The sequence below is a fragment of the Myxine glutinosa genome, chromosome 1 (assembly GCF_964187855.1).
Source record: "Myxine glutinosa chromosome 1, kmMyxGlut1.1, whole genome shotgun sequence".
Lineage (NCBI taxonomy): Eukaryota > Metazoa > Chordata > Myxini > Myxiniformes > Myxinidae > Myxine > Myxine glutinosa.
In genome coordinates, this window is record NC_136261.1 from 176,151,741 (window position 1) to 176,167,585 (window position 15,845).

The 15,845-nt window shown below is 42.9% G+C and overlaps 1 protein-coding gene across 1 annotated transcript in view; it reads right to left on the minus strand.

Moving 5' to 3' along the window:
- Window positions 1–2,020: 2,020 nt before the first annotated feature.
- LOC137416787 (proto-oncogene tyrosine-protein kinase Src) overlaps window positions 2,021–15,845 on the minus strand; it is a 55,471-nt gene continuing 41,646 nt past the window's right edge. The window contains exons 9-12 of the mRNA XM_068102414.2: window positions 11,906–11,979; window positions 11,198–11,354; window positions 6,667–6,798; window positions 2,021–6,524 (exon numbers count right to left, since the gene is read on the minus strand). Of these exons, the coding sequence (XP_067958515.2) occupies window positions 6,316–6,524; window positions 6,667–6,798; window positions 11,198–11,354; window positions 11,906–11,979 (572 nt within the window). The 3' untranslated portion in view covers window positions 2,021–6,315. The remainder of the gene's footprint in view (window positions 6,525–6,666; window positions 6,799–11,197; window positions 11,355–11,905; window positions 11,980–15,845) is intronic.

The window sequence follows — 15,845 nt, forward strand, 5'->3', positions numbered from 1 at the left end:
AAGAACAACAGCAGAGGGCACTCTATGACAGGCGTCTTGCGACGCGGCTAAAAAAGGCAGGTCATGGTGCTGGCCTCAAAAGCATTCAGGTGGTGCCCTCAGGGCGAGATCTACCCATTGCACTCCGGGTTGGTTGAGCTTTGCGATTTCCCCAAATAAATGTGGGAAAATGGGAAAAAAATGTGGAATGTGGGAAACTCGACCGTACAGTCTGTGGTGGTGGGGGACTGCGTTCGCGCTAACCCCCGATATTTAAACTAAAAACAGATAAACACATTCATGTTTTCAACATTCCCTTGCGTCAGTCAGCCAATTGATAAAAAAAAAAGCCTTTAAAAAGTCCCATTGGTATTTTTTTGTTTAAAGCTGACATCCTCATCCATAATTAATGTTTGCGACGCCTAACTCTACAACATAGGGCTGAATACCACGCGCAAAATCACTTTTCTTGAGACATTGTGGTCAGTTTTGACCACAGGTTATAAAATTGATTAAAATGCCTCCGGCGACTTCGTCATGTTTTGGGGTTGTCCGTCCGTCCGTGATAGGTTTTCGTTGCTGCGATAACTTAAGAATGGCTGAAGCGATTGAAGCAAACTTGGTGCAACTCCAAGTTTGTGATGATGATGATGATGATGATGATGATGATGATGATGATGATGATGATGATGATGATGATCACTCCTGCATCATCATGTGCATATGGTTGCTGAAGCAGTGTCTTGACTATTGGGCACAATCCTAAGCAGAAGCCAGACTCAATCGATGCAAATAAGCCAGACTCAATCGATGCAAATAAGCCAGACTCAATCGATACAAATAAGCCAGACTCAATCGATGCAAATAAGCCAGACTCAATCGATGCAAATAAGCCAGACTCAATCGATGCAAATAAGCCAGACTCAATCCATGCAAATAAGCCAGACTCAATCGATGCAAATAAGCCAGACTCAATCTATGCAAATAAGCCAGACTCAATCGATGCAAATAAGCCAGACTCAATCGATGCAAATAAGCCAGACTCAATCGATGCAAATAAGCCAGACTCATTCGATGCAAATAAGCCAGACTCACTCCATGCAAATAAGCCAGACTAAATCAATGCAAATAAGCCAGACTAAATCGATGCAAATAAGCCAGACTAAATCGATGCAAATAAGCCAGACTCAATCGATGCAAATAAGCCAGACTCAATCGTTGCAAATAAGCCAGACTCAATCCTTGCAAATAAGCCAGACTCCATGCAAATAAGCCAGACTCAATCCATGTAAATAAGCCAGACTCAATCCATGCAAATAAGCCAGACTCAATCCATGCAAATAAGCCAGACTCAATCCATGCAAATAAGCCAGACTCAATCCATGCAAATACGCCAGACTCAATCCATGCAAATAATCCATTCAATCCAATCAATCCAGACGTCATCCAGTCCCGAACTTTCAAGATGCTGACCGACGGTCTTGAGGAAGTTAAACAGACTGTTTAAATCACCAAGTAAGTAAGGGCAAGGTGAGGACAAGATGGATATAACCCGAAACTCAATCACAGAAGTGGAACTGGAAACTCTGGGATGGGAGGGTTCATTTTCTTTACATACAAAGTCCGTACTCATTGGAGGATGGGATTACAGATGGTAGAAGGTGACATACAGACATTGGGACAACAAGCAGATGCAATGGTTAAAGGAACAGTCAGACAAAGCAACTTATAGTCCATGGGCCCAGACCCAAAATTTCACGTATCGGTACCATCTGGGTGGGAAAATTCTAGTTGCCATTTTTTAAATAGTTCAACATCCCTAGATTATGTTTTGATATGATAACCTTGCCAGAGAGGTAGCTTATTAGTAATTATCATGTCTTGAATGGGCACACCCTCTGGCAGAACCAAAAATGCACTTTCACCGGGTATAATCTTTTACAGCTTTGCTACCTCCCCCAAAAGTATGATATTTCTGTCTCAAATGTGTTAGTCTGTTGTAGAATACATTTACATTGCATGAAATTCAAGAACAACATCAGACATTTCCACATTTTTACTCTTTGCCTTCAAAACACACAAAAAATTAGGGTACATGTACATGGTAATGGATGCATTGGTGAAATTCTACTCCCAGGATATGCCAACTTCCATATCAATTGTTTCTACTGCAAGGCATCATGAAATAAAAGTATAGGTGCTGTGATATTTATAACTGTCTCTTATTTGCAGAATGAAATCATAGATTCAATCTCCATTGCATCACTCATCATCACCATCATCGACATCGATATCTGTTAGTTCTGCAACCAGTTCTTCCTCAATTGGTTGGTTTCCACAGGTTTTTAGTTTGCACATGTTTGTGCACTTCAAACCATTGCTGAGACATGGGCACTCAGGTAATTTGCAAGACTTCACACATTGACAGGATAAGAACTGCAATACAGCTTCTGGTGCTGGTGACCCACGCATCCACACGATGGCCAGTTTGCCATCATCATCTATGGTCCATCCATGGTCCTTGGGACTTGGTACAAGGGGTTGACATTGTAAAGATCGTCTCCAGATGGCAGCTTGATAGTTGGCACGAAGAACATGCATGTACAGGCAATCTTCACAAGGTGGTAGTTGACTGGACTCTAGTTGACCATGTCTGGTGCAGAAAAGTTGGTAGCGGAGTGTATTCACATCTGATGTGCTTGTAGAAGGCACATACATTCGACAAGTGATTTCTTGCAGATTCTGAAACTGCTCTGCAGACACATCCCATGACTGTCCAAGCTCACAGAAAACCTTCTGGTAGGTATTTTCAGACTTCATTTGCTTTAATGTGCCCATCTTTCCACGGCCTGCAAAGGCACTGACTGTATCACAGCCAGTGAAGGCATGCATACCAATGATTGCGTTGCAGACACTATATCCCAGGGACTGACCTAGCTTAGTAATGTCAAGGAACCTTGTCCGGTTTTGGGTTCCACATTTCTGGTACATGGGACATGGTATTTCTTTTCTGAAGCCCAGACACAGAACAAGCACATCTGTATCTTCAGCAGTGATGACCACTGCCTTGTAGCCAGACTCTGCTGCATGAAGAGCATGCAAAAGCATACGGGTATCTGCTTTTTCCTGAGTTGATTTCAACTGTTTGAGCTCCTCCCAGTGTTCCTCACTGATTTTAAAGCAGGTCTCCTCACAAGTAACATACAAGGTTTTGTTCTGATGTTTCTCTCTATATTTGTGTTCCTTCCATTCATTCTCCAGGAACTTGATCAGACTGGCTTTGTTGGAAGAGCTGCTTAGTAGTTTTCTCCACTGCTGGATGTTATGGCCAGGTGCAATGCTCCTAAACTGGATGCCTGTATCTGCACCTCTGCTAGCTCTTTCAGCGTCCTTAATAGATGTCTCTTGGTAAACATCAAAGACAACATCAATTCGTTGGCTCTTGGCTCCTTCATGCAAAACCTTAGAAAAAACTGAATCTGCCAGCTGGGAGAATGTCCTGTCATTCCCTTTCATCTTCTGTACTAAGCCCATCCCATCAATAATAGTTGCTGATGATTCAGGGATGGCCTCTGCTTGTGAGACACACTTCTCCAGCTCTCGTGCTAGAGCTGGTGCTTTGTTAGTCTTACGCAGTGTTCCATCACCATTGGCAAGAGCCCATGGCAAAGATCCAAGAGGGTGAGCCAAGACATCACTCATGTGTAACTCTCGGCTCTCGGCCACAAGAATCATGTGCCCAAACAAATTCCTATCAGCCTTAAGAATTGCTTGCTTGACTTGATCTTGTTTCTATGGTTTCTTTCTTATGGTGAGACATAAGGTGAGGGGGTGGGCAGAAAAATCAAAGTACATTGGTGGGAGTCAGGAAAAATTGAAATAGCTTGGTGTGGAGGATTAAACCAATAAAAATAGGATGGAGGGGGTGGTGGTATTGGGGGGGGGAGGTTGTAATTATAACTGCAAAAATGCCATACATTGGTGGAGGTGGGGTAGAAAAAATTGCAATACCTTAGTGGGGGAAAAATCAAAATATCTTGGTGGGAGTTGTCAGAAAAAAAGAAATACCTCGGGAGGGGGGGGGGGGGAGGAAGGATGCGGGGGTGTGGTCAGCAGAAATTAAAACACATCAGAAGTGGGGGGCGGGTATTTGCAGACCACCCCCATGACACTTTTTACAGTCCTAAAAGACTCAAGTATGATTATGTATTGTTCATCATAACCTTCACAAAAATACATTGAAAGCTGAAAATTACTTCTTACCTTAATAAGATTGGGAGTCCAACTGCATGCTGTAAGTTTTCTTCTATATTTGTTATCACTATCTACTGTCAAAATAAAATGCAATATGTTACACAGCAGTGGAGCATGTACACTGGAACAGTCTGCAGAGTGAGCAGTGTACTATTATCATGTATCAATCAGGAGTGTTGCCATGGTAACCCCAGGGACCAGACACTGAGTGGATACATATGATGTCCATGGTGACAGGGTAGGACTGATTAATTAATGGGGCTGGAACCCATACTGATGGACACAGTTGACCTTATAAACCTGAAATAAATATCTGAAATAAACAAAGGCTTATACTTGTCTTCCACATCTCACCCAATTCAGTTTACTGCCTGAAAACAACTTAACATCTACATCCTTACAATATTTGTAGAAAATCTGGAAGTAAATATATGATTACAGGCCAACCTTAATATATCACTATTAGTCAGGGCCCTTAGGGATATTTTGGTTCAAATTCTTCCAAAAGCATCAAATTTGGCGCAGATGTTGCCCATGCCATACTCTTTCGATTTTTGACGGGCGCCAAGGGCGGTATGATCCGGGGACCATACCGGTCCATCCCGCCATGTCACCTGACCTATGACGTCATAATTAGGATATGCATCCAATCACATGGCGTACTATAAGTGGTCAAAGTTCAAAATGAATCGATCGAAAAATGAAGGCAGGGATCCATTTTTAAGGTTTTCATAAAATCCAATATGGCCGCCAGGTCACATGACCTATGACGTCATATTTATGACATGTATACAATCATGTATACATGAACCCGGATCATGATCGCACGAAAATTAAACATAAGGATATGGCAAACAGTTCATAAAACATCAAAATCCGTACCTTTGTAATTAGACTGATGAACTGCATATGCCTGAAAATTAGGAAATAGACATGTAAATATTTCCTCTAATTGTCAAAAATAAGGTCAGAGTTCGATTACCCAACCCAGAAACATAAAATGGTGAACCTCGCGTAAATCTTGACAAAAAACTCAAAAACCGACATGTTTGACTCAAAAATGACCTTTAAGATGACCTTGAGGGTTGACCTTGACCTCGAATCATCAAAATAACATCATAATTGGATTCCTCGACCTCGAAAACCCCTGAAAAGTGGTATCATACATGATTCCAACCCTTTTGGTTATTTAACTGATTTTCCTCTAATCCGGGTGGCGGCCATTTAGTATTTCGCCAATATGGGGCCCCCCGGGGGGGGGGGCGCCCGTCTTGGCGCCCGTCAAAAATCGAAAGAGTATGGCATGGGCAACATCTGGGCCAAATTTGGTGCTTTTGGAAGAATTTGAACCCAACGGCCCCAAAATATCCCTAAGGGCCCTGACTATATTCAATATATCACTATATTGGATATTTCACTTTTATTCAATGGATCCCAAATTGCCCATTTCCTTATTATTAGCAGATAAAATCTCCCTATATATTGCTATGCACTTATAGTGTGGACTATTTTCATGGACCCCGTCCATAGTGATATATCGAGGTTAGTCTATATTATGGTAAAATAACCATAATCAGTGACTCTTGGAAATATTCTGTTGGCTGGAAATATTATTAACTTATTATGGATGGCTTTTAATGGAATATTTTCATGATATATGACTTTGCTTTATTACAAAAAAGCGCCAATTGGCCAAAATGTTAAGATGGAACATAAATGGACTAAGCTACTCCTGTGGAAAGGTTATCATATATTAATTTGTTCATACTGACCCCACAAACATTTTAATACCACTTAAGTTTTGCCCCAAATTTGGTACCGATTTTCTGTCTGGCCCATGGACTATTAGGAGTGTTCATGAGGATAGGGAACATTATGGGTTGCAATTGAGGACAGACCTAAGATTGTGAGATGCACTTCGATACTTCAGTCACATTTGGCATGAAGGTCACAATTCATGAAGCATCTATCGGCAAAAGGTCGCAAGATTGGTGTCCTCTTGATATTATTTGGGGGGGGGGGGGGGGGGAAGGCAGAATTATCAGAACTGAACTGGGGCACATCCATCGGAGACTATCGGAGTTACAGGTTTTCTCCCGGCTGGTACTGCGGTTCCGTGGCTGTGAAGTAATCTTCAAGGAAGAAGCGAAGGTGCTCAAAGGTGGGTCGTTCCTCGGGGTCTTGGCGCCAGCATTGCATCATGAGGCTGTACAGAGATTCAGGACAATCTGGAGGACTTGGCATCCGGTATTCTTTCTGGACTCGCTCCAGCACCTCGCGGTTCGTCATCCCTGTGTGGTGAACACACGTACGGCATTGCAGGTAAACGGCAGGTGAAGGGAATGCATTTTGCTTATGGGTAGGGAATGCGGAGCTCAAACGCTGCACGGAGATTGCCATGGCTTTTGGTGGGTTTGTGGGTGTGGTGCCTGCCTGGGTATGGCATCTTGCCCTTTGTAACGAGCTCCGTGAGTAGAACCCCGAAGGACCACACGTCAGACTTGATGGTGAAACTTCCGTACAAAGCAGCTTCTGGAGCTGTCCATTTAATGGGGAACTTTTCACCTGAAATAATGGCAAATCGTTGATGAGTTTCACATCACGTGGTTAGTCTCATTCGATGAAACAATTGTGTCTTTTGTGGCATTTTTTGGACAATGACTACAATTACAATGACTACAAAGCAACTACAATTTGAACTCGTCAACTCATGATATTTATTGATTATTGTCAATCATTTATTGATTACAGTAAGAAATTCACATTAAGAAAGTTCATGCGTTACAATCTGAACTCGTCAGATCATGATATCTATTGATTACTGTCAATCGTTTATTGATTACTGTAGGAAATTTACTTAAAGAAAGTTCAAGCGTTACAATTTGAACTCGTCAGCTCATGATATTTATTGATTAATATAGGAAATTTACATTAAGAAAGTTCACGCATTACAATTTGAACTCGTCAGCTCATGATATTTATTGATTAATATAAGAAATTTACATTAAGAAAGTTCACGCGTTACAATTTGAACTCGTCAGCTCATGATATTTATTGATTAATGTAGGAAATTTACGTAAAGAAAGTTCACGTGTTACAATTTGAACTCGTCAGATCATGATATTTATTGATTAATGTAGGAAATTTACGTTAGGAAAGTTCACGCGTTACAATTTGAACTCGTCAGCTCATGACATTTATTGATTGCTGTCAATCATTTATTGATTAATGTAGGAAATTCACATTTAAAAAGTTCACGTGTTACAATTTGAACTCGTCACCTCATGATATATATATTTTTTTGTATACAGAATCGAGGCTCGTGTAAGAGCTAACACACTGAACATGAAAACATACACAGACCCATAAAACATTCAATGAAGGGAGCGGGAGACAAGAGGGGGAGAGAGAGGGAAGCACAAGCACGGCAACAGAAGAGAACAGGGACATCGTTAGATCTGTGGAAGGGGGAAGGCTGGGGAGGAGGGAGGGGTACACGGTACAAAGCAAATTAACACTACGAGGAATTTCAGGAAAGAAGTCGGGGATTGAAAGAGGCGGATTTGGGGTGTTTTAACGGGGGTAGAAAATATCAAGGTTTTGGATGGAGGAAGATAAGAGATGGTGGTGAACAGCTGTTTTAAAGACCCAGAGGGAGAAGTGGGATTTAAGAGAGTGAGGGAGTTTGTTCCAGAGGCAGGAGAAAAGGGGAATGAAAGAGTGAAGGTGAGCCGAGAGGCTTGATTTTGGCAGTTTCACAAGAAGAGGGATGCTGGCAGATCTTGTCTGTCTTGCAGGAATATTTGGTGGACAGAGCACAGACAGAGCAGAGGGAGGAAGGCCAGCGAGGAGTTGGTAGAAGACAGAGAGACCACCAACCTGCCTGCGATGAGGGAGTGAAAGGTCCTCAGAAACGGCCTCATTGCGGGGGATTCCAATGATTCTAAATGCTTTGATTTAAACAGCGTGAAGCCGAGCTAGGTGTGAGGCAGGAGCACCGGCCAAGAGGGGAGAACAGTATTCCATTTAGCTGCGGATGAAAGCCTTGTATGTGGTGAGGAGCTCAGGTGTGCCAAGGAAGGACTTCGCACAACGGAGGATACCCAGTCGGCGACTGCCTTTAGAGTCCAGCTTGCAAATGTGGTTTTCCCAGGATATATCATGGCAGATAGTGAGACCCAAAAGCTTGAGTGACAGAACTTCTTCAAGATGATTGTTCAGAAAGTAGATGGGAGGGTTGCCCAGACGGTCCTTTCGGAGAGACAAAGTGAGAGTGTGAGATTTGTCAGGATTGAAAGACATGTTCCACTTGGTTGACCAGTTTGAGATATTGTCCACGTCTGCAGAGAGTGAAGAGGCTGCTGCCTGCCCATCTGAAGGTTGAGATATGGTGTGGCAGAGAATGGAGTCATCAGCAAAGTGATAGAGAGGTTTTCCAGAGCGCCATGGAAAGATCATTAATGAAGACCAGAAAACTGCCTTGAGGAACTACAGCCTGAACAAGATGGGGAGATGACAGAATTCCATTCAGGGCCACACGTTGACTGCGACCAGAGAGGAAGTCTGCAAGCCATGCATGGAGGTTTCCATGGATACCACAAGAGGAGAGTTTGGTGAGCAGAGCAGGGTGCCAGACCATACCGAAGGCATGATATGTCAAGGGAGACAGCACTGATTTCCTGTTTGGCATTGAGGACCTCCATCCATTGTTGAGACAGCAGAAGCAGCTTGTCCAGAGTAGAGTGACCTGAACTGAATCCAAATTGATGATCCGAGATCAAGCCATTGGAGAAGAGGAAGGATTTGATGTCAGAAGTGATGATGGATTCCATGACCTTGCTGATTATTGGGAGCAGGCTGATTGGTCTGGAGTTGCAAGGATCTGTTTTTGCACCTTTTTTGTGTGAAGCGGTAATGTTGGCTGATTTCCAAGCTGATGGCAGATGACCTTGAGAAAATGAGAGGGTGAAGTCGAGCAGAATCATAGTCGAGGATTGACAGAAACTTCTCCACCTTGTCAGGAGAGAAGGACACAGAGTCGTCATGATTGTCAGCTCGTGATATTTATTGATTAGTCAATAATTTATTGATTACTGTGGGGAATTCACGTTTTAAAAGTTCACGTGTCAAAGTTCAAAAAGTTCATCTGAACTGGTCAGCTCTTGCCCAGCAACCAATTAGCATAGCGCAGGCAGTACATGATCAGTAGATGTGTTCTGTGTTTTTCTTTGGGTTTATTATTCGCGATACTTGAAGATTTTTATGCCTCCGTTGACGAAGTCGTCGGAGGCATTCTGTTTTCAGGTTCTCCGTCCAGCTGTCCGTCCGTGATAGGTTTTCGTTATCGCAATAACTTGAGAACGACTGAAGGGATATTATTCAAACTTGGTGCAGGTATGTATGATGAGGTAAAGATGAAGTGATTAGATTTTGGGGTCACAAGGTCAAAGGCCAAAGGTCAGAAGTCATGTTAGGTACAAATCCTGTTACTGCAATAACTTGTGAACCAGTGATGGGATTCTGACCAAAGTTGCTACAAGTATGTATTATGATGCAAAGATGACTGGATTAGATTATGGGGTCAATAGGTCAAAGGTCAAAGGTCATGTTAAGTTACAATTACTTCATTGCCGTGATAACTTGAGAACGGCTGAAGGGATCTTTGTCAAACTTGGTGCAGGTATGTATAATAAGGTAAACATGAACTGATGAAATTTTGGGGTCAATAGTTCAAAGTTCAGAGGTGATGTCAGGCATATGATAACTTGAGAACAGCTGAATGGATTTAAATCAAACTTGGTACATGTCTGTATAATGATGTAATAATGTGGGCGGAGGCATATCGGTCGACATCGTGACGTTGAAGAGTGTTGTTCTAGTTTTCAAGTATATTCGTTGGTCGCGTGTGTTATTCTGTCTGTCTGTATGTCTATCGCCTACAGGTCACAATTTTAAACCGATGTTCACAAAACTTCACCAAACGGTAAAGTTGATCATAAGCCTTTAGATTTTGATGTTTAAAAGTCAAAAAGTCAACATACACCAAAGGTCAACAACTTGTGTCAAATTTCTAAATCCTCTATTTTTATCTGATTGATTTGAAATTTGAAGAGGATTTGAACATCAGGTCACTGAATTCAACCACCGATGATATTTGAGGTCAACATCGGCCGAATTTATAAAATTGTCAATTTTCATGCGATTGACTTGAAATTTGAAGAGAATTTGCATATCAGGTCACCACCAATTATTTTAGGTCACCACCGAATTCAACCACCAATTATTTTAAGGTCAAATTAGTTGATTTATTTCCTTGACGTTAATTTTTTAAGGTCAAGGACTTCACAAGTGTTGTGTTCTGCATGGCGTCTTTCTTGTTTGGATATTATTAGGCCTGCTGTTGGGTTTACGTTTGAGGTGGCCGGTTTTAAAGCTTTGGGTTTGAGTTTGAGCCCCAGTCATGCCAGTGGGTTGACTCGGCCTGTCATCCTTCCGAGTTCGGCAAAAGAGTACCGGATGACTGGTTATAGAGAGGCACTGCATCAGCTTTATTAAAATAATGATTTTCATTGTTTTAAGGGTTCTGAAAGCGAGTAGTATGTTTACTTGCAGAACTTCTGAGTCACGTTTTGTGATGAGAAAATGACTTAGGGGGGGTCATGTAAAGATGACTCCACTCAGAGGAACGGGATCTATTGACCGGAATTCCTGAAGGCTGAAAGGTTTCCCGACATTCTGGTATCATCAAACGTTTGCCACCCTTTGGTGGGTTTGTTGGTACTTCAGCTTGTACGAATTTGCATTTGAGATAATCAGGAGACATTGATTAACTATTGCGACGTTTTCCAAGATTGGTGCAAAATATTGGCGAATACCAGCAGACAGGATCCTCACAGTCAAGTAACCCCAGGTACTACGTACTCGTGAATGAATGCAGCATCCAATGTCCACGTTTCGATCTCACCTTGCGAAACCAGGTTATGACAATCCTCCAGGAGCCTCGTCAGACCGAAGTCAGCGATCTTACAGGTGAGGAGGTCCTCACCCACCAGCACATTGGCAGCACGCAGATCTCTATGCACGTAGTTCATGTGTTCGATGTACGCCATGCCAGATGCAGTCTCTCGCACAGATCACAGATGGGGCAGGAATTGAAATATTACATTATTTGTTAATTTCCTTCCTCACCTTCTTCATATTAATTAGGTAAATTGAAAATTTTAATGACCTCTTGTGGATAAAATGTAGTTCTTTGATTTTGTATTGATACTCACACATCCTAAATTCATTATAAAAAAATTTATGGCACTTTTTAGCAATTTTGGCGGCCATTAAAAAAAAACGTTAAAAAATTCTGAATTTTGTTTTTACGTTTTTTTTTTTTTTTTTTTTTTTTACATGACCGCCATGTTGACTAATCGACTGAATTTAAAGAATATCTATGTAAGAACAACACTGCTAAATTTATTTGGTGAACGATACACCTAAGATAGGTGTTAGCCGCCTAACCCAACTCATTTCGAAAAACAACCTCAGTAAACATGTTCCCAAAATACAGGTATCATAATCTTCAACATTACTCCAACATCGAATCACAGGCACAGGTTATATTAATGCGCTTTTAAACAATGTCCTTCTGACAGGGCCTTTGCCTCAAATGATCACAATATACCTGTGCTGCCACATCGACCAGGTGTGTTAGATTGAGGTGCGAACGACAATTCCGAAGGTAATCCAGCAGGCAACCTGGAACACACACAACCCGCGTGGATTGTATCCAGTCTCCATGATGTTAACCTGGATAACCAAATGATAACGAAATATACGTGTGTGTGTGTCATTGGTTGTTATCTCAAAATGTGGGTTTCAGAAGGTGGAACAGAGTCCTCCCAGATCTCGAAGCATCCCCCCCCCCCCCCTTCCCACGCTTCCTCCCCCCAAGCCCTCTCCCTCCCACACATCTCCCTGCTCTCAAATGTTGTGTTTGTGTGCTTCCCCTTCTCTCCCCATCTTGTCTTCCACTCCCTCTTTTTATATATTTTGTTTGTCTGGTTGATTTGTTTGTGAAATAAATGTTAGCTCTTTCACGAGCCTCGATTCAGTATACAAAAAAAAAAAAAAAATCCACCTCCGTTTCAGTGAGGAATAATTTGTAAGGAATAATAATTAATTATGTTTATTTCATAATGAATTATCATGGACTAATTTGTGAAGTTTTTTTTATTCTCAAAGTTTTGTTCCGAGGGCTCTTTTGAGGATCGTCACCGAACCTCGGGCAGTTTCCAACGGCAGATCGTTTGTCATAATATTCCTAGGGATGTTTTTTAAGATCTCTGTAAGGTTCGTTTTTATCATTCCCGTTGCTCCAATAATCACTGGTACAATTTGGTGAATGACTTATGACAAAACTAGGTGAATGAGTTGGTTAGGTGACGACAACAAGCCGATTCGATTTTGGTTCAGGTCCGAAACCAGATCCGTCCTATCAGTGGGATACAAAACAAACTGTTCAGCCTGGCAGAGGTATGCGCTCTACCGAGTGTCCTTCTAGTTGTTCATGTTTCCATGCTTTTTCTCGAACTGGGAAATTGAGCTTTTTGCAGATGTACCAGTGGATTACTCCACATACGTTGTTGTGCCTTTCGGTGTACAGATGCTCTGACATGTATTTTTTACATCCTGATAGGAGGTGGTTCATACATTCTCTTTCTGCCTTGCAAAATTTACATTTGTCCGATTGACACAGTCCTGCCATCTTGTTAAAACCATTGGTTTTGTAAAAAAATATTTTTTAAAAATCTACTTTGACATTAAGGGGTATTATGTGCAGATCAGTGTCAAAAAAAAATCTCAATTTAATCCACCAGCTTCAGCCAAGTCTTTCTCGGTCTTTCCCGTCCTCTACGTCCTTCTACATTCATTTGCATCACTCTTCTCAACCAGTCCCTTTCATCCTTCCTCCACACATGACCAAACCATCTCAACCTGTTTCCCTTCACAGCATCCATCACAGGCTCTATTCGCATCATCTTTCGCAATTCATCATTTGTCTTCCTCTCTCTCAACGATACTCCGCACATCCACCGAACCATTCGCATTTCCACCCTTTCCAGCCTTCGTTGCTGCTCTTCGTTCATTACCCATGTCTCGCTCCCATATATCATAACACTTCTCACACATGCAGCATACCCCTTTCCCTTCAGCTTCAACGACACTCCCCTCCTCATCAGCACGCCACTCAGTTCCCGAAACTTCTTCCATGCACATCTCACTCGAACAACCGTTGCTGAGTCTGATCCACCTTCTCCATTCAGCATGTCTCCTAGGTAGCAAAATGTTTTCACACCTTCCAGCTTCACGCCATCTCCAAGATTCGACTCAACATTTCCTCCATCTGCAGCTTCCTCTGTGCATACCTTACACTTGAATGTAGCTGCCACAATGGTTAATGACCCTCTCAGACCACTAAATTTTTGATGAACCCACTCAGCGCACATTGTACATTGAATGGAGTTCACTCCGACACCCTTCCTGCACACAGCACACGGCCACTTCCCAGTTCTTCCCAGTTCTTGTATTATGACAAACGATCGCTTCACCACATGGTTTACCACTTGCCATCACCTTCGTCTTTCTGATATTCACCTTCAGACCTTTTGCCTCCATACATTCCTTCCACTTGTTCATATTCTCCTTCAGTCCATCCATACTTTCCGCAATCAACACCAGATCATCTGCATACAACAACTCCCATGGTAAACCCTCCTTTATGTTCCGAGCCAGCACGTCCATCACAGCTACAAATAGTAGTGGACTTAGTACCGACCCCTGATGCACTCCCACCTTCACCTCAAACTCACCACTGTTCCCGTCCTTCGTCCTTACAGCTGTGCGCGCTCTCTCGTACATTGCCATCACCACTCTGATCAACCATCCCTCTACTCCCAACCTGCTCAATGCCCATGTCACTACTTCGCGTGGAGCCCAATCGAATGCTTTCTCCAGATCAACAAACCCAAGAAACAACTTCTTCTTCTTCCCCTGCAACAGCCTTAAAATACAAATTGTGTCTGTCATTCCTCTTCCTGGCATAAATCCAAACTGAATTTCGTCGATCTTCACTTTCTTCCTTATCCTCTTCTCCAACACTCTTTCCAATACCTTCATTCCATGCTCCAATAACTTTATCGCTTGATATGAGCCACAGTCCAGAGGGTCACCTTTCCCCTTGCATAGAAGGACGAGGGTACTCAGTTCCCATTCCACTGGAATGCAGCCTTCCTTCACCACCAGATTACAGATCTCTGCCATTTTCTTCACACCCCAACTTCCTGCTGCCTTCAACATATCTCCCACAACTCCCGTCGGCCCTCCCGCTTTTCTACTCTTCATTGCTTTTTTCACTTCCTCAACTTCCTTCTCAGTTAGCTTCTCTGCCGGTCCTAAAACTGGGTTACTCTCCATGTTGCCATCCCATTCATTCTCTGCATTCAACAGCATTTCCATATATCTCTTCCATCTTCCTTTAATTCCATCTGGGTCCACAACGATTTGTCCCACTTCATCCTTCAAGGAACTCACCCCCATCACATCACACCTCTCTTTTGCTAACTGCTTTGCAATCCTGAATACCGCTCTCTGACCCTCTTCCGAATCCAAGCGTTCTCCGAACATTTTCCTACATGCCTCCTGCGCCCTTGCTACCTCTTTCTTTGCGGCCTTCTTGGCTGCCATATAACTTTCATGCTCTGCCTTTTCTGCCCCCATACCCTTCACCTTCTGCCACTCCTTGAACTTCTTCCTCTTCTCATCAATCCTCTTTCCAACTTCATCCTCCCACCACCATGTTTCCGAGTGCCTCGGTGGTCCTTTTGTCCATCCACATACCTCACCAACGGCTCCCAACAGACTATCTTTCATTGACTTCCAACCACTTTCAAGCTCAACCACATCAGCCTCTACCATACTCAGCCTCTCTTTTAATGCCTTCCTCACTGTCACCTCTTTCAACCTCCACACCTTCATTCTCAGTTGGTACTTCACCCGCCGAGCTCTCCTCGCACCTTTCACCCATATGTCGCAGACAACCAAGTGGTGCTGTGAAACAGGCTCCTCCCCCAGGATCACCTTTGTGTCCCGGAGGTACCCCCTGTCTCACCTACGCACCATCAGGTAGTCAACGGTTGTCGTTGACCCACCTGACGTGTATGTAACAAGCTTATTATCCTCCTTCTGGAACTGAGTATTACAAATCAACAAACCAGCTCTATCAGAAAACTCCAAAATCCTTTCACCTTCTCCATTCCTCACACCATATCCATAACCCCCATTAACTCCCTCAAAACCGTCCATACTCCTTCCCACATGTCCATTTAGGTCTCCTCCTACCACAACAACTTCCTCATCTTTCACGTTTTCCATCAGCTTCTCTATTGCACACCAGAACTTGTCCTTCTCTTCATCGCTCCGACCAAGCTGCGGAGCATATCCCGAGATGACGTTCACCAAGAGCTTTCCAATCATCATTTTCACCATCATCAACCTTTCACTCACTCTAGTCACACTCACCACACTGTCTACAAACTCCTCAGAAAACAGGACACCAACGCCAT